General features: G+C 35.5%; 1 protein-coding gene across 7 annotated transcripts in view; it reads left to right on the top strand.

Annotated features, from left to right (window-relative positions):
- The window catches only part of ERC2 (ELKS/RAB6-interacting/CAST family member 2), a 685,232-nt gene that overhangs the window by 340,504 nt on the left and 324,386 nt on the right, over positions 1–20,342 (top strand). For all 7 annotated transcript variants that reach the window (XM_067544466.1, XM_067544470.1, XM_067544472.1 and 4 more), the window contains 2 exons: positions 9,111–9,251; positions 10,680–10,820. In XM_067544466.1, the coding sequence (XP_067400567.1) occupies positions 9,111–9,251; positions 10,680–10,820 (282 nt within the window). The remainder of the gene's footprint in view (positions 1–9,110; positions 9,252–10,679; positions 10,821–20,342) is intronic.

Below are 20,342 nucleotides of genomic sequence, written 5' to 3'. Positions count from 1 at the left end.
GTTCAGTTTCCTGTTGATCCTGCAACTGTCTGTGAGACATCCCTCTCTGCACTATCCAATGCTATGGAAGGAAATGCATGATCATGACGCTTCTTGCGATTCAGAACCATTCTTACAGTTCTCAACAGAAAACATCTGCTAGTGTTTTGGCGTTTATACAATCAGCACAGAAATGGATTTGTCGCTTTCCTAAAGTGATTATTCGTAGGTTCACTTTTCAAAAATATTTGAATCCTCTTCCCTCTTCTCTGCCCCCTCCTACCCGCCAAAAGCTCTCTCTAAAACTTTTATAACTAACAAGGGTTGGGTCATTCCCCAAATTAAAAGAAAAATTACTCTCATAAGGAAAAGATATGATTTTCCCAGCAGAAATTTAATCCCTGATCTACTGTTATGTAGTGCTAAAAATTTCTATAAATTCTCAGTTATACAAACTACAGTACTAAGGTACAGGAGTCAGCATTTGATCTCTACAAGATAAATTGCAGATAGACTTTTTAAGCCCTGTCTATACAATGTAAAATATGGTTTATTCACTGAATGTGGTTTAACCTAGGCCTACTTAACACAGTTCAAAACTCCCATTGATATACAGGGGAATTTAGGTATCTAGGTACTTTTGAAAATCCCACTAGGGGTCTCTCTCCCTGCAAGTTTAGGCACCAAAATAGCCTATGTCACTTAGAGCCTGATTTTTAAAGGTAAGTCCCATTGAGACTTAGGCATCTTATTTGTGCACTTTTGAAAATTTTATCTGAAGTTTAGCTCACTGATTCCCTACCATTAGATGTGCTAAAACAGTTCCCAGACTATTAGTACTGAATGTGGAAACTATGTTTTGAAAATTGAGTCAGAAAAAAACACAATCATATTCTTGGACTGAATTCAAAGCCAGTATACTTTTGTTAATGTGAACAAGGCGTTATTCAGAGATTCATGGATTTTAAGGCCAGAAGGGATCATTGTGATTATCTAGTCTGACATCCTGCATAACGCAGGTCACATTACTTATGTTCTCTAGGTGTAGTTGAACTAAATCATATCTTTTAGAAAAAGGTCCACACTTTATTTGAAAACTCCCCATAGAAGGCTTTTATCCAGAGAATATTAAAACTAGCCATATTAAAACATATTAAAACTAGCCATCCAAACAACAATAAAAAATCACACTTGATGCCACAATTAAATGATTTAACTATGTTTTTTTTCTTTAAAATGTTTACCATAAAGACTGGCTTTTAGTTTTGTGTGTATGATTCTAGGCACATTATCACTTGTGTTGGATTTGTACATGCAAAGGGCAGCTGTGCAAACTTTGTGTGTTTACTGTTTGCAAGTCCTGTAATTTATGTGCACAAATTATAGTGCATTGAGAATTGCAAATAAAGAATTAGATTTTGAATTAGAATTAGAAAATATGGCCACTAGTATTTTACAAAGAAATCTTAGAAGTAGAATTTTGCAAGTGTGTGAATGTTCCATTTTGGCTTTTCTTTTACTTTTAATGGCAAGGTGGCTTTGTCACTATGTCCAACTAACTGAAAAACAGTTAGTGAGAGACTGATGGAATCCTGAAATCATTACTTACACTCAATAGAACAACCAATTTTACAGTATGCCTGTAGAATGTATTCATTTAATATAGAAAATATTTCCAGGATCCTAATATACACCTCTCAGTCTTTAGTGCTTTTCCAAATGATTATCCTGATAAGCTGAGGTAGATAAACACTCTTTAAAGATCCTTTTTGCTGGAGTATTTTGCCTTTTAAAGACTAGTGGAATCAAATCAGATGGGATGCCAACCAGGGATGCTGGAACAATTTTTATAGTGGGGGTGCTGAGAGCCATTGAACCAAACTGTGAACCCTGTATATAATGGAAACCACTTCAAGCCAGGGGGTGCGGTAGTGCCCCCCACACCCTTAGTTCCAGCACATATGATGCCACCACATACATACACAAATGAAACTGTTGTGAACAATGCCAAGTCTTGCATATGGAGAACACAATCTTCATCATGAGCTCTATAGCCATTAGATTATGGTTTTTAAGTACTACTATATTACACTGTGATAAAAACAGCCAGTTTTTAAAATGTACCTTTTAGGGCAACAGTCTTCTATACAAAATACCAAATGTTTATAGCTGTTCTGTTGTTGAATATAGTTAGGGTTGATTCTGTTTCTGATGTCAAATAACTTGTAGTAATGTGCAAGATTCTAAGGAAGTAATTACTTAGGACTGCACGGGAATAATTAATTGATATACTTACGATTTGTGGGCATATTTTAATCATCCTCTAAACTGGAAGTTTCTTTTAGGCAATGAAAGCTCTTTAAAGAAGACTAAAGGTGCACTTTGTATTAAGACAAAAATAATTTTATTCCTGTCCAGATAATTATTTTAAAAATAAGAATAGGTTAAAAACACTATCGACTCTCTTGATATTAACAATAAACTTTTCAAATATGTTAGCTTTAGCACTTGTCCTGCAGCTCAAGAGGTTGCTTTTATGAAGCTGATATTTATAAAGTTGGTCTTGCCATACAACTGCTGTAGCCCCACATATTAGATAAGCAATTGAGTATGTCTGATAATAAAGCAGTATGCTCCTGCAATTCAGTTCCTGACTTCTGTGATAAAGTGCAAGTAGATTAGACCTGTGAGGTACTAGATTAGTGTACAAGGAAAACTTGCCAATGCAAATAAGACTAAAACAAGAATACATTGTTGGGATTTCTGCAAGTTAGCTGTTAATCAAGTAAAACATGGTATATTAGGCCCTATTAACACGTTTTTGACACCAGCCCCCTGAAGCTGACAGTTAAATTAGCCTTCTTTTGTGATTGACTGAGAATAATTTTATACTATTGAACCATTAATAAAATGCCAGTGTGAGTATTATTATACGTTTTATATAATTTATTATATAGGTAATATTCCTTTAAGTAACTAAGTTTTCAGGTGGCACTGGTATGAAAAACAAAACAAAACTCCCCTAAAGTAATTATACACACAGCAATGTATATACTTTAACATTTTTAATCTACATTCAATTCAGGAGGATAATCTTTGAATTTACAGTTTAAATATAACAGACTGGGAATTTAAATATTTATTATCAGGAGTGAATTTGGGCTCTTAATAACATACATCATCCATGTCTTGTGTAGCTCACAATATGTGACACATTAAAAAATGTAAATCCAATACACTCCTGTCATACTGCTCACATTAAAAAAAGGGATTCTGTTTCTGTTTAAGGCCCTGCTCCTGCAGCTTCAGCCATATGGGAGAAGCTCTGTACACACGTAAAGTCATATTGAAGTGGCTAAAGGATATTTCTGGATGAAATCATGGCTTCACTGAAGTCTGTGGGTGGGGTTGCTATTGACAGCATGAAGCCAGGATTTCACCCTCTCTTGTATTTGGTGTATGGTATTGAGCAGCCTACGACTGTACAAATGATATTATCTTGGAAAGGGCTAGTCAGCCTTTTGTCCCCTGTCTTTGACCATTTCTTTTTGCTGTAGCAAGATGGAACACATCTAAGTACATACAGGAATGTCATCACTATGTAGCTCGTTTGTTAGAAGAAGAACTGTGGAATAGTTCAACATTGTCTTCAGCCAAAGGCTCTCACAGTTCTAATATAGGTGCACACTTACCCAAGGAGATGATAGGTGATTTTTTTCTGGCAAGTAAATGCAGGATGTGAAATGAGAGCAGAACTCTGAATTTCAGGCTCTTTAAAAAATTATTCTTCAGAAGTGCAGTAGCAAATAATACCTGTTCTATATCAACTTTATTATTACAAGAACATCAGACTTAGTGCTGATTATTTTCCTATGTCAAAAAGGTCCCAAATGTATGTACTAAAAGTCCCTCAACTGAGGCCTGGCTATATAGTTAAAAATCCTTCATTTGAATGTTAAAAACTCACACTATATTAAAGATTAACTGTGTGTATTAGTACAAAACTAAATTACAAAGCATTTAATATAATGTACATATTTTCTTTGTAGTACTGATGAAACAGAAAGCACTATAGCTTGATGTACAATATTGTATAAAAGGAGGAAATTGTTAAACTTATTGGAGAAGCACAAATATTTACAGGACTAACGAAGCAGGCCTATAATGAACACCACTGAAACAGAACACATATTTTACGTTTACATCTCATGTTCAGATCCAGCAAGAGACGTGACTGAGTTCTCAGTTTATCCATATTAAACATCCGATGTTGATACCTGATGCTAATAGCTGATAATATTCTTATCTTTTCAATTGCAACTTTGTTATACAAATAAATTCTAAAAGATACACTGCTAATAATGTACATTTAAACACAAAAGTCAGGAAATGCAAAAGTTATTATTCTTACTGTCATGTAGCTATGCTCACACTGTACATACTATAAGGTACACATTTAGCATTGTCCGGCTATACTGAAAGAAAGACAGGAAATATATGATATGGTTTTAATCAGGCTACAACTTTATTATTATTAGATGTCTGGGACTACCTGGCCAATAAAAGTGTGTAGTGCAGGTAACTCTATGTTCATTTAATATCTTCCCGAGGGGCTTCTGCCAGCCTCCCTCTTTTTCCATCCAGGTCCCCCAGCCAACTCACTGCTAGGACCTTACCATCCCCGCCTCAAATGAGAGTTAATGTGGGCTATAAGAAAGGGGTTGTCTCCCTGCTGAACCAGCCTTAGGAGCCCCGAACGCTCCACCCCACAATTCTGCTCTTTTAACAAACACCTCCTTTTAAAGTCCTTTACCAAGAGATTTATCGGATCACTGTATGCCTTCCAGATTTTTTAAAAAGAAAAAATCCTTTTCCTGGTCTCTGTCATCTGACTTTTTATCCTGTTCTACTTAACCATTACAGGTTTGCCTAACCTCCAGCCCCATCCAGGTGCAGCATGAAGATTGTCTTCCTCATCGCCATTAATGTCTGAAAAGCTTCTTGCCTAGTTTGATTTGGCGAGACACAATTGAGAGTCAGGGGCACTGGGTGTCTTCTGAGCTAAGGGAATGGGTACATTTTTCTTTCCACATTTGGGGATCTTCAAGTTTCTCTTACAGGTGGGCTCATGAATATGAGGGATCTTCAAGAGAGCCATCTCCTCCTGACTCCCAAACATTCCCCTTTACCACAAGACCATCCAACAATATTCTTTGCACAATTAAAATTATGTAAATATTTTTTTCAATTCAAAAGACCCCATTAATTGAATATTATTTTTAAAACCCAGTAAATCCATATAATGTGCCATTTAAACCTCGGGAAAGTGATTAATCCTGCAGGTTTTTAATGCAAAAAAGAACATACGAATGACCATACTGGGTCAGATCAATGGTCCATCTAGCCCAGTATCCTGTCTTCTGACAGTGGCCAATGACAGATGCTTCAAAGGGAATGAATAGAACAGGGCAATCATCAAGTCATCAATCGTCCAGTCATCCAGTTCCAGCATCTGAAAGTCAGAGGCTTAGGGATACCCAGAGCATGGGGTTACATCTCTGACCATCTTAGCTAATAACCACTGATGGACCTATCCTCCATGAACTTATCTCATTCTTTTTTGAATCCAGTTATAGTTTTGGCCTTCACAAAATCCCCTGGCAATGAGTTCCGCAGACTGGCTGTACATTGTGTGAAGAAGTACTTCCTTTTGTTTGTTTTAAACGTGCTGCCTATTAATTTCATTGGGTGACCCCTGGTTCTTATGTAATATGAAGGGGTAAACAGCAATTTTTCTCCACACCATTCATGATTTTATAGACCCCTATTAGTTGTCTCTTTTCCATCTTGAACAGTCCCAGTCTTTAATCTCTCCTCTTATGAAAGCTATTCCATACCCTTAATAAAATTTTTTGCCCTTCTCTGTACCTTTTCCATTTCCAATATTTTTTTAGATGTGGTGACCAGAACTGTATGCAGTGTGAAAGTGTGGGCATACCATGGATTTTTATAGTGGCATGATATTTACTGTCTTATTATCTATCCCTTTCCTAATGGTTCCTAACATTCTGTTAGCTTTTTTGACTGCCACTGTACACTGAGTGGATATTTTCAGAGAACTAGCCACAGTGACTTCATGATCTCTCTCAAGTGGTAACAGCTAATTCAGACCCCATCATTTTGTATATATAGTTGGGACTATGTTTTCGAATTTTCATTAGTTTGCATTTATCAACTTTGAATTTCATCTGCCATTTTGTTGCTCAATTTATTGCCAGTCACCCAATTTAATGAGATCCCTTTGTAACTCTTTGCAATCTGCTTTGGACTTATCTATCTTGAATAATTTTGTATCATTTGCAAATGTTGCCACCACACTGTTTACACCTTTTTCCAGATCATTTATGAATATATTGAACAGCACTGGTTCCAATACATATCACTTGGGGACGCTGCTATTTACCTTTCTCCATTCTGAAAATTGCCCATTTATTCCTACTCTGGGCTTCCTGTCTTTTAACCAATTATTGATCCATGAGAGAACCTTCCCTCTTATCCCATGACTGCTTACTTTGCTTAAGAGCCTTTCGTGAAAGACTTTGTCAAAGTCATTCTGAAAGTCCAAGTACACTATAACTATGGGGTCACCCTTGTCCATAGGTTTGCTGACCACCTCAAATAATTCTAGTAGATTGGTGAAGCATGATTTTCCCTTGCAAAAGTCATGTTGACTCTTCCCAACAAATCCTATTCATCTATGTGTCTGATAATTCTGCTCTTTTCTATAGTTTCAACCAGTTTGCCTGGTACTGAAGTTAGGCTTACTGGCTTGTAATTGCCAGGATCATGTCTGGAGCTCTTTTTAAAAATTGGCATCACATTAGCTATCTTTCAGTCATCTGGTTAGTAGTTCCACAGTGAGTAATTCTGCAATTTGAGTTCCTTCAGACCTCTTGCATGAATACCATCTGGTCCTGGTAACTTATTACTGTTTAATGTATCAATTTGTTCCAAAATCTGTATTGATACCTCAATCTTTTGTTAACACCTACGGGTTTTGTACTTGAGTGAAGGGTGGGTCCAGGGAAGCTGAAAAGACAGGTGAGACTTGGAAACGCCCTCCCTGTCTGCTGGAAACACTATTTATACTCCACTTGCTCCATCATTCAGTTCCAACACTTTCCCTCATTCTGGGATATAAAGGGGCAGACAAGACATGCTGGCCATTGAAGACAGTGATGAAGAAGGAATACATGGCAGATATGTGGGGATAGTGAGGGGAAACAACTAATGGCTGAGATACAGAAGCTGGGGGATTCAAGGCTCTACCTCTTTGGAGGAAAGAGGCTTTTTTGATGCTTCATAGAGTAGACTAAGGAAGGGGAACGCCTTCACTGGAGAGAGGAGAGGAGAGGGGAGGGGGAGGAGGAAAGGAGGGTTGCTGCAGCAGGGTGGGAATTGGAATTGTTAAGCTCACACTCCTCACTTCGATCTCACCCTTTGTGTCTTACAGGATGAGGTTATGCCTTTTACAGATTTCTGTTGTACAGTGGGTGGGGGGAAGGGAGGAGGGAACAGTTTTGAAGGGCCTCTGAAAAGGATTATACTGAAGGTCTGGAGAGGACAGTTAAATAACTAGAGATTCTTAATAATAAATTTAAATATCAGTTCTGTAAGTGAATGAATGATTTCCCCCCTTACAGGATAATCCCTTTATAAATAAAGTGAGCTGATGAGGACCCACTGAGATGGTGCTGTCTTTGTTTCACTATTTTATTAGCGTTTTGAGATGTATTGAAAAATACAAGTGAGGATAAATCATATTAAAGCAAGCAAAAGGAAAACATTACATGTATGGCAGTATACCTAGTCATGCATGGAACATATTAACATGAGAGAATGCATGTTATTTTGACAATTAGACCTTCATTGTAACCATGTGGTCATGTGTGGCTATGCAGCAGTATTTTAAGGGTTGGTGCTGCTTTTATACTAGAGATTTCATGCATAAATATAAAAATAGAATTTAAAAAGAAACGATCAACAGTATTAAAATGGCACACCAAAGGAATCCAGAGAGGGAAAAGATGGATTATGCCATCTCATCCATTTTCCTGCCAGCATAGTATTGTTTCATACAGCTCATGTTTTGTCTAGTCTAGGTTTAACTTTCCTGAGTGATATGGCTTCCATCACATTGCTTAGCTAAACTATACACTATATACTTGTTTTTATATATTTTTTTAATCAATTCTTTAGCCCACGAATTATGTTAGTCTGCTGTGAATACCTTCTAATTTGTCCAAGTGTTTCCTTTGATGAGCCCAGAACTGAATACACGTTCTAGAGGTAATCCCGTCAAAGCCATGAAGAAAAGGTCTATCATTTTCCTGCTCCTTCTTAGAGCCCAGTTCAGCACACCATTACAGAATATGATAATCTTTAAGCATGCATATAATCATTGTTATTAGGATGGAAAATAGTCTTCTTTGGGTATTACAATTAAAATGAAGGTAGATTTTTCTCTGTCTCATTCAGTATGTTTCTTGACTGCTTCAAAATGTAGTACCTGCGAACCATAGCATTACTGACAACTAGCAGTTTGTTGCTGACATTCTAAATTATTACACAATCATTAACTCCGCTTTAGAACTCTCATGAAGACTCTGTTGCAACCTGCACAGAACTTGCTGGGAAGCTAGACTGTAATAAGTAAATTCAAACAGAGTTCAGTGGAAAATATGGCTTTGTCATTTTGAACATTCATTCGTAAGTGCATTGTCCAAATAAGTAGTGTTCTCTAATATTTTTTAAAAGGTATATGTATTTTACATTAATATCAAGTTTTGTTGAACTTTGCCTATGATGATACCATAATTCAGCATTTAGGGCCTGATCCAATGCCCACCAAAGCCAGTCGAAGTATTTTTATTGTCTTCAGTAAGTGTTGTATGGAGCCTCCACTAATTAGATATTTGTTATCTTTTATTTCCCTTATCTGGAAAATAAAGGTGATATTTGTGCTTCCAAAGATCACTTTTCATAGTGCAACTTAAAGCAAAAAGGGCTTTCTTTATTTTCTGAATTGCTGTATCGAATTTTACATTTTTACTGCTCTTTCTTATTGTTAGGAGAGAATAATAGAGCGCTTGAAGGAGCAGAGAGAACGGGATGACCGAGAAAGAATTGAAGAAATAGAATCCTTTAAAAAGGAAAACAAAGACTTGAAGGAGAAAGTTAATGCTTTACAAGCTGAACTGACAGAGAAGGAGGTCAGTTTTTGCAATAAAATTAAAAATCTTTGTTGTTGTTATCATCCTAACAAGTTTCACTGATATAAATAAGTTAATTAGAGACCACTGTCCAATAGTTTAAGCTATTAGTTACTAAAAATAGATGAAAACCAACTCCTAAAGCAATATATTTTGGAACATTCCTCACTCTCAAACTCTTGATTACTTTCCATAAAATATTTCTTTCCTTTATTTCTTGTTTGTGTGTATTTCTATCTTTTATATATATTTGACAAAGCTTTAATATTTCATTGCTTGTCCTATTTTCAGTTTTTATTTGAACTAATAGGGTAGCAGGAGCAAGACCTTCCAAGTTTAAGATCCAAAAGTATTTGATTCAGTCAGACTGATTAGTGATAATGGGTTTACTTGGTGAGTCCCTGCTCCAGTTGACAGCATTACTAAAGTTTTGGTGCTCAGTTCATTAGATTCTTATGAATTATGTGATGAGCTTAAATCCTATCCATGTCATGCCACAAGACACTTCCTTTGGTTTTTCTCCTCTTGGGAAATATTTTCTCTATTCAATCTGTCTTTAAATTCATTTTTTTCCTAAATCTGCCACCATGATGATGATAATTTTTTAAAAAGCCGGCTACCATTTTTGCAGGGGCTACAAGAAATGAGGGTGAGACTTCCATGGGTTGTGGGTCACTTGCAGGATTATCTGGGTTTATCTCACTTAATCAGTTCCCTGATATTACGGGGGCCTTGGGCACTGGTGAATCCTAGGCCCTCCAATTTTGTGCCTGAGGGCTGCAATACTTGGATCTAATTTCAGTTGTTGGGTTTACTGGGCAGTGTTGGTGGCCTGTGATATACAGGAGGTCAGACTAGGTGATCTATTGGTCCCTTTTGACCTGAACATCTATGACTCTAATTTATTTTAAAGCTTCTAAGGCTATTATAAGTAAAATACGCAAAATTAACAATAGAAGTTTATAATAGTATTTTAAGAACAGATGAATATGTAGAATACTGATATGTGTATCTACCTCCACACTTCTATTATAGGATAACTGGCGAAAGTAAAATCTAATAGTAAATTAAATATAGAGAACACTGAACAGTGTGCAAATATTTTCTAGTTCTCAAGGACTACATTTAAATACAGGTGAATCATCTGTTTCCCCAATGAAATTACCCTCTATGCTTCCAGCAGAGGGAGTGCTGTATATTCAAGAATAAGTAATCTTTTCACAAATATTCAACTTTTTGTTAACTTGCTAAAAATTACCTAATATTTTATTATGCTGTAAATACCCATCCCTGTGCCTGCACATACGTACTATATAAACACAGTTTTTGACGGACAATATAACTGATACAATAATTTGCCATCTTAGTGGCTTGTATCAATGTAATTTCTTACACCATCTTTCCTTTTTTTCTTTAATAATTTTTCAGTCTAGTTTAATTGATCTCAAAGAACATGCATCTTCACTGGCATCAACAGGGCTAAAAAGAGACTCCAAATTAAAGTCTTTAGAAATAGCCATAGAACAAAAGAAAGAAGAATGTAGTAAGTTGGAAGCACAGCTAAAAAAGGTAAGTGCCTTCTAAGAAAATTCTTACTGTGAAATGTACTAAACTCTTCACTTCTTTAGTATATAAGTGACAAAGAAGCAAGAGGTCCATTTTAAAATCTGGCAATCTTCTACTGTCTGCTGATACTAGCATCAAACAATGTTGACTTTTTCTTAAGAAGCATGTATAAAAGCTGTCCGTGAGCCTGAAAAATTATCTTAAGTTTCCTGTCTGAAGGGTATTTGAAAAACTGATGAAAATAGTGGGGGGGGGAGGGAAGTTATAGAAACCAGCCGTTACAATGTGTGCAAATCTAAACTACTGTTAAAGATACATGGAAATGTTTGTAATGTATTAAAAAATGAAAGAATCTCTTCATGAATGATGAACTCCTATTCTTTCTAGTGAGAAATATCTAGGTCTTATACTGAAATTCTCCTTCATTTTATTTATTTAATTAAATTTGTGGTAGTTAAAGAAAATAGTGTTTAATCTATCACAGCTGGCAATTTATTTATATCCACTAAGAAGCAGAAGCAAATATTGAAAGAAAAATGTGTGAGAAGTATAATATTTTATACAATAATTTTATGTAGATTGCTGCATTACAATACTAATTAATTTTCAAATTTTGTTGACACATTTTCTATCATGCATTGTTTCTTTGACATTTTGCTGTGTCATTTGGTACTGTCTGCACTCATTGTTCAAACACCAAACTCATGACATACTTAGTGGGTTTAAGCATCACGTTTCCCTTCTGCAACTATTAAATAAGCCAGTGAGAAGTGTAGATAAAACTTCGGATGTGGATTTATACACTTGTCTTCTAGAAGAGGTTAATTATTTTAGCTTGAATATTGACGTTTTTAGGTCCAGATTCTGATACCCTTCCTCTTGTTGAGTAGTTAGCCTCATTGATTTCAGTTGGACTACCTGTGGAGTAAGGTATTACTCAAGCATGAGCAAGGGTGTCAGAAATTGATTCCCATATTTTTACCTATAATTTTAGATTTTATGAAGCACTTCTAGAGTAGGTACAGGTGCTGTATTGTGTACTTTAGAAGAGTACACCTAAAATATTATGATCTGATATTAATTTTACTTATACTGTATATATACAGTTGTTGGGATGAGAGAGAATATTTTCAAAAAAAACTTGCATGCAAAGGGCTTTTAACAAAATCTTGAATTCTTTTAAATATTTGATAGGCTATCAATGTAATTTGCACCAGAATTAAAATATGTAAATAAAGCGTGTAGCTATAGATCATTTTTATTTTATTAAAAGAAATATAATTATTTATTGAAGGTGTGAATAATCTTTATTTACACTATAGTTCAGATCAGGTGATGAGCATGTTGATATTATGCAAGATAATTATAATTTAAATATTATTACCTCTATGGCTAACTTATTTTTTCCAGTGGCCTTATTTTTGGTAGTTTTTTTTGTAATAAATAGTTGTTTAGAAAGCTGAAGTACCTATCATCCTAAAAAATGGCTATCTGTTTGAAATAGTTGAAATTCTAAATTAACAGCTATGTATATATCAACACATAATTTAGTCATGAAAAAATAAGCAGTTATAAAAGTCTATAAGTGTCTGGGCCTCCTTTTAAATAAAAAGGGAGTATGTTCCTTATGAATAAAATACAAAGGGTTACTAAATGAAAGTTGAAAACATAATAGTTTTATTATACCATAAAGACAACATGAATTCCTGGTGAGAGCTGGCCCAAGATTTTTATGTGATTAGGTATTTCCACAATAACTTGCAGAGATTCAACATTGTTGGATCTGTTTAGGAGAATAGAAACACTGGCTGTTAATGACAATGGATTGCAAACAGTAATTTTTAATAGAAGCTTTAATTTCCGCTAAATATAAAAATATCCTATTATAAAAGTAATTGGCTCTTCAGAAATTGAAACCTACCTTCAGCCACTGATTCTGTCCCTTAAAAGAATAACTGAAACAGAAGTCAGTGTTGTGAAGATTTTAGTATTTTGTTCAATAGAGTTGGTAGGGAGCATCTATGTTTCTTCATTCTTATACACAGTATATAAATCAGCATGTGTCACATGGGTGCTTACTGTATCAATGAACACTGAATACTGCAGAGGTGAGAGATGTGGCGCTTCTATTGGACATAATTTGAAAAGTAACTCAAATAAGTATCCATTCTTTAAAAAAAAAAATTTACAACTTGCATATCATTTACAATTCTTAAAAAAAATAAAGAAATCAAAGTGAAGGCACTTTTAATTATAGTATTTTTAAATTTAGTATAGTTTGCTTAGCATTAACTATGAATCTTTAGTTGCATCAATTTTTATTCCTAAATATTGACTTAATCCAGAACATATTTGCAACAGTGAGCAGTTCCTCTGAGAAGTCATAGGCATAAGCATACCCAGAAGAAGTGTTTATGGGATACAAGCTCTAAGCAAACCTGTGATGAGGAATAGTTTTGCCTTGGAATTTTGTTCCTCTTCTTTTTCAATTTTTTTTTTTTAATTCCACCTTCCTTTTTTTTGTGGGGAGAGGAGAGGAGAGGAGGAAATATCTTTGTTTCTTCAAGACATTTTCCCCAGGTTTTGGCTATACCTCACTATTTCTCAGTTTTATATAGCTTTGCACTGAACAATATCTGCATTTCTAGGGGAGAAAATATGCAGACTCTGAAAGAATATATTCAAAAGTAAAACAAAAGTCCTTAGGCAGACTCTTGAAATATTTCATTACAACAAACTGAACTGCAGTCCTGTTGTTAGTTCAAATAGCATATACGTTTAAAAAACAATAAGTAGGAGAGCATTTAAAAAGAATAATTACTCCAGTGTTCATACTGTATTTTACTGTACAACAAAATTGTTTCAAACCACGAGCATGCTTATTAAGCCTTTTTGTTGCAAGGATTATGATTTGGAATTGATGGGAACAAAATGAGTGGAGAGCTCCCAACACTTTTCTGCCAAAACTCTACAGGCATTTTTTTACTTATTTTCCTTTGCTAATTATGATGGAACACCAGGAATTACCTCATAGGTAGTTAATTATTTTTTATGTTGCTTTCCTGAATCTTATTATCCACTTTAGAATTTCCTCCTTTTGTTGTTTATCATGGATCTTAAATTTCTTTGCTTACTTGACATACTCGCTGTTGCTAAACTACTGTTTGCTAAGCTGTACTATTCAAAAGTCATATTGAATAAAAAATTCAGTCTTGTGTTAATACAAAAGAAAAACCATAAATTTAATGATAAAGTTTAATTAATCTTTTATTATTACCATCTTTGAAACTTTGGTGATGAATTGCAGCCTTGACTAAAAGCGCTTCTAATGATTTATTGTTTGAAACCAGCACTTAATGTATCATCAAAAGTGGACACCTTTCTTTATTTCATGGGTTATTTAACTTGAGAAAGGGAAAGTAACACAAACCTTAAATTTTTTACTCCAGCTATTCTTTTTTAGGAGCCAAAGTCAACATTTATGTTTCCCCAGTGCCTCTTGCTTTCACCGAGGAATGTTTAGAAACTTAAATTTCTACTTTTTTATGACAAGTTCTTCTGTGCAGATGCACTGGATTTGTTGAGCTAATTCTGTTTTCCTGGATCTTTCCTTCTTTTCCTGTCTATGCTTCACTCCTTCCCAACTTTGCAATGTAGCAAGCTGAACAGTTGTTCAATCAGATGTACAATCCAGTAAGTCCTTTCTGAAAGTGCCCGCTGTAACATATGAAAGCATGAGGATCCATTGACCTGACACTGTGTTGTGCTCTTCCTCTGTGGAGCTTTGCAAAAACTTTTTTGATGATCACTTATTTTAGTTATGTCAAAATAAATGAGCTTTGTGGACTTCAAGGCCATTTCTTTTGAATATGATACGTACTAATTGGGAACTGGATTAATATAATATCCTCAGAATTTCAAATGTCATTGCCTTCAGGTCCTCAACTTCTCCATTATATTTAAAAAAAAAAAAAAGGCATGCTGAAGATAGCTGGTTTTTTTGTTTTTTTTTGGTTGTTGCTTTTTTTAACGCTATGTTCATGGGAATACTTTATTGGATCCTTCAAATTCAAAATAATATCTGGTGTTTTATTTATAATATCTCAACTAATGATATCAGTAATAATACCTAGTAAATATCTATCCAGCATAATTTTATACTGTTGCGATATGATCACATTAGTTCAGAAGGCAAAAAATCAATGTGTATGTGTATGTTCAGCATTTATACATTTAAAAAAATATTTTGACCAAGAAAAAGCTGAAAATATAGAATGATGAAAACAAATGTCAATGTTGTTCTATTGTTTAAACAAGAAAATGTAATATTTTGCTTGTTTGGCATTATTCTTCCTGATGCTTTCTCTAATGATAGTTTCTTAAGTTTGTCTCTATTGTATTAATTTTTCAAATTTGAGAAAATTTGCTGTAGAAGATTTTCTGGCTGGTACAAACTAACACTAAAAATATTCTGTGAGCATCACAGGGCAGAAATAGTGATGTAACTGGATTGTGATAACATGGCTATGTATGACCTGCTGATTGCATAATAATCATATTTAGAATTACCATGTAATTGCAATCTGAAGGTGTGGGAGAACTTGATTTTATAGGGTTCTGTGTAAATGTGGTATTATACACTTGGGATGACACTGGTCCCATTGAAGTCAATGGGCATTTTGCCATTAACTTCAGGATTTCGTCCTTAGGGTCTGTTGTTCTATTGTTGATATTGAGTAATTTCCATTGATGTAATGGAAATTTCGTGTGTATTGATGGAAAAATAGATTCCATAGAATATGCCATATCTACTTCTGGAAAATAATGTAATTACATTTGGAACTCAGCCATAAATTGTTTATAGAGAACATAAAACCTAATTATATACCCATTTTCTCATCCATCATACTGTTTTGGTTATATAGTTTGCACTCTTGTACAATGGAATTGTTTCTTTATATTAATATGGATCATCTACAGGATGGTTTCATAGGCAGACACATACTTCCATGCATATCATTTGCACTTTTATAGTGCACACCTCTTGTTTATTGCGGTCTTTTCTGTTATCTTTTCTCTTGCTTTATGTAAACAACTCACTTCATTATTTCAGTTTTAATCACACTGTTATAGTGATTGCTATTTATTGTCCATTAATATATTTGTATATAGTATCCCAAATCTAGCAATTTTTCCTTCTTTTACATACTTATTTTTTACACGTAACGTCTCTCAGTGGTTCAGAACCAATAGATGGAAAGTCTTTTATATTAAATTAATGTAGCAGGTAGTTACATCCTATCCTCAGTGCACATTTTCTTTAGTTATTTTCCCCTTTGTGTTCTATATTTGACAATGTGAGACTAACGGTGTTTTTTAAAAAGTGATCTGAAGACTTGTTCTTTAGTCTACACGATTGCCATTAGCAGAAAGAGAGCCAACTGGGTCTTTCCAAATCGGAGACAAATGACATTTTGTAAGGTGGATGGCAAAAGACAGTTCTGTTGAACTTCAGTCTTCACTTTAAACCTTTTCGGCATTTAACTATCAATTCTTAAGTGAGCATTTGTTCCTTCATAATGTATGTTCCTTTTTCAGTAGAATGATAAATCTTTGTTAGTCCACAGAGAACTGCCAACTCAGGGGCACTCACTCTTATCACTGAAGCTACTTTTTAAAAATTCAGAGAACAAACAGACAAATCTGTTTCACACTTGTAGGCTTTTTGGTAATATAGTGGGAAAAATAAAAAAGGGGCCCTAATCCAGCTCACTTTGTTCATGAGAATATTCAAAATGAATTTAGCAGGACTACTTGTCTGAAGCATATGAACAGAATTTGGGCCTTGTTTACTTTTGTGTGTAGATGTGAACACTGTTTGAATTATGCAAGCATGCCCTGTGCTAATAAACAATGGTTAGAAAACAGTGACATGATTGTTTTTGTTCTGTAATAAGATATTACAGTTTATTTGATAGTTTTGAAGTCCTTTAACCCGCTTCTGAACATTGAGGACTTGATTCTACAAATACTGTTCAGGAGCAATGGAAGATCAAAAACCAAAGCACTTGCAAGATCAGCTCTAACTTGCTTAGCTCGGTCCCATGAGTTACCTTAAAAAATAACTGAAATCTAAAGAGATTTTAAAATTTAAGAGGACAACAGATTATTTAATTTATTATTGAACCAGATAAAATTCGAAGGATCTTAAAAAGTATTTTCTTGCATGTACATTTCTGCTGTTTCATTTAATTATTGTTTTTGTTCAAGCACTAATTTGATCTTTCTGGCTAATTTAAATTAAGGTATACTATTCCAATGCATACATACGATACAGAAAAATGAATGCAGAATTGTGCCCATAATATAATAAATAAAAGCATTAATTTTATATGTCTTTAGCACACTTTTCTATTTCTGTAGAGAATTTGGTATTTATACAGAAAAAAATTACTTTGCCTCTACTTGTGGAATGCAAGATAAAAAACAGGTTGATAATATGAAATGCTTCTTAGAATCAAAGAAGTTCAAACATTAGGGTGACAGTCTCTTCGTTTGGATGTTTTGGGATTGCAGAAAAATGTTTTTTCCAATACTGAAATACAGTGTAGTATCCATTCAATAATTGTGTGTAAGTGGTATATTTAAAATGCAACATCCAATTAATAATTAGAATTAAAAATGTCTATTTACAATTAACATTTATTACTGAGAAACTGTTGTTAGATGTTAACAATACTATTCAAATTAAAAATAGTATCAAGCCCCCAAATAATTAACAAACAAGCAATTAGCATTTATATTTATAAGTGATGTATTTTAATAAAAATTTTTTTGTCTTGTAAAGAACTGTTCAGATGGAACTGCTCGTTTAGCCATAAGTTAGAACATTTAGCTGTGACACTGAGTATCTTTCCCAGACCTGAAGAAAAGCTCTACATGGCTCAAAAGCTTGTCTTTCTCACCAACAGAAATTTGTCTAATAAAAGATATTACCTCACCCACCTTGTCTCTTTATTAGTCCCTAATGTGAGACAACTGAATAATGCTCCTAGTTACTTACTTTCTATTTACATCCAATCAGTCTGTTCTTTGCAAATTTTGAACACAAGAAAACATTTCCTTTTCTAAGATGTTTTATGTTATTGTCCCATCAGCTCTCCATATATTTAGAACCTTTCCTTTTTATCTTCCATTTAGTAATGTGCAAGGATTTGATCCTGCATCTCTTATGCAAAATAGCCCTTATTCTCCCAGTTAGTCCCAATCTACTGAATGGGTAATACCCATGCAAGAAGGGACAACCTAATAATGGTTTGCAATACTGGGCCCCATATTTATTTTCCTAATGATTTTAGATTAGAGTGTTTTTTATCCTGGTATTTGCACTGAGTTTTTACTTTATTTTAATTGTTATGCATCTCTGTGTAGCATCTCCAGAGTCTTGGTGGGGTGGGGTAGGTAATTCGTCAATTCTGAGCTTATTCATGTTTTATAGGCACTGTTTCATGCTTGGAGTGGTGTGGAGATGCATTGCTCCAGGGGGTACTTAGTCAAGAGGAATTGTGCCTTTGGAAGGCTGAATTCCTCATGGAGTTTGCCAATATATAGAGAAAAATACCTTCAATTACACCTTTTTGTGGGTGCAGCATGTTCCTGCATGCATGCCCAGCTAGCTCTGGTGGCTCTGCTGTGTGAAACCTTGGCTCTGCCTTAATCCTTTCCCTTTTGAAGTATCTTGAATCCCGAACATGTTAGGAATAGTTCATTTGCTTGGGGAGTGTTTGGACTTTTATTATGTCCGGCTACTGCACAGGAGGGCAAAGGGGAATAGGGAGTCTCCTGGTGCCATTCACTTCCCTTGTGCTTTCTGGAGCAGTCAGGCCCAGTGGAATTATAATTGTTATAAAAGTTATCCAAGTGATTTCATTTTACACAATTAATTTTCAACACTAAACATTTGAAAACATTACTCTGTCTTCAACATCTAGTACATGTATAGAACTTCCTTCACAATTACAATAATGAAAAGCAACATCAAACATTTACAATTTTAATTTCAAGTCAGTATGCAACTACCATTAATTAAAGCTTTCATAATGATTAAATAAACTATTTGGTAAAGCAGTGTGGTCAAGTGGATATAGTGTGGGACTGGGATTCAGGGAATTTGGGTTCTCTTTCCACCTCTCCCACTGAATCATTGAGTGTGTCTACCCTGCAGCTGGGACCATGAATAGACAGGTGCTGGCTCTGTATGAGTTAGCCCACTAAAATTAACAGTACAGTAGCTCGGGCTAGCTGCCTGAGTACAGTCCTTTCCGACCTCTTGTTACATACTCAGCTGGCTAGACTGAGCCGTGGCCCCGGCTGCCACAGCCACCCTGCTATTTCTTAGCAACCCTAACTTAAGCAGAGCTAGTGTGTGTCTGTCTACCTGAGCCAGGTAGCATCCTCCCAGTTGCTGTGTAGACATACCCACTTTGTGACCCTGAGCAAGTCACTTCATCTCTCTGACGATGCCTGCACTAGGGGATTTTACAAAAATCATCCCATCAGTGCTTCCACTAGTTCAACTGAATGATGCGAGTACTAGGAGGAGCCCTAGTGTGAATAGTGCTTTTCTGCTTAAATTTCTCTTAACTACCATACCGTACAACTGAACAAAGGGAAGTATATGGCATGGTATAAGAAGATAGTTTATAGTAGTCTGTAACTATAAATTAAGCAGACAGTAACTTTTACTTGGTCATTTTTGCACTGTTGTGTGTCAGGGATAAGGCGTGACACTCACATTTGACAACCTTGTCCTCCTTTCCCCAAGCTGTGCAGGGATGCTGTGCATCCAGCAGGACTATAAGGATTTCCCCCATTTACTTCTTTTGGCCACAGGAGAACAATGAGGCAAGGAAATTCAGCTGGCCAAGCGCCCATAAGTCCTTACTCTAGCTACTTCCTCTTCTGGGTCTAAGCCAGCAGGGGGAGCTGGAAGGAGAAGGAGGTGGCTGAAGCCAGCTGTCCCAATATGCTGATGGCAAGGGAGTTGAGTGGAGAAAAGACTGAGAAAGCAGGAGAGGGCATAGAATGGAAACAGGTTGAGTGGCAGGAATAGAATGGGGGGAGCAGGGCTAATGGAGAGAGACTGAAATAGGACAGAAGTGGGATGGTAAGGGAAAGCTAATGGTGATGGGCAAATGGGAAGATGGGGCAGAATGGGTGATTCTGCTTCAAGACTTTTTAAGTGAAACCATGATCCCAGATGGGAGAAGGAAAGCTGAGGAGTGATGTGGAGGGCTGGCTCGCCACATAGATTACCTGGGATCTTAGAAGAGGGAACCTGATTTTACCTGTGGATTTTTGGCCTCAACAGAGTTACAGGAATACTTGCCTCCTCCTTCTCTGTTTTCCCTGGGAAAGGAACATGCCATCCCAAATGTGCAAAGTGCTGTACACTCTCATTTCCTGTTGAAATCAGTGGGAACTGAGTGTGCTCCGCACCTTAAAGGAGGTCCTCAGTTTCTTGCA

Source organism: Emydura macquarii, unplaced genomic scaffold (assembly GCF_026122565.2).
Source record: "Emydura macquarii macquarii isolate MOO-44397 ecotype Brisbane River unplaced genomic scaffold, CSIRO-AGI_Emac_v2 contig_968, whole genome shotgun sequence".
NCBI lineage: Eukaryota > Metazoa > Chordata > Testudines > Chelidae > Emydura > Emydura macquarii.
The sequence above is the reverse complement of the archived record's forward strand: the minus strand, read 5'-3'. Positions and strand labels throughout refer to the sequence as shown.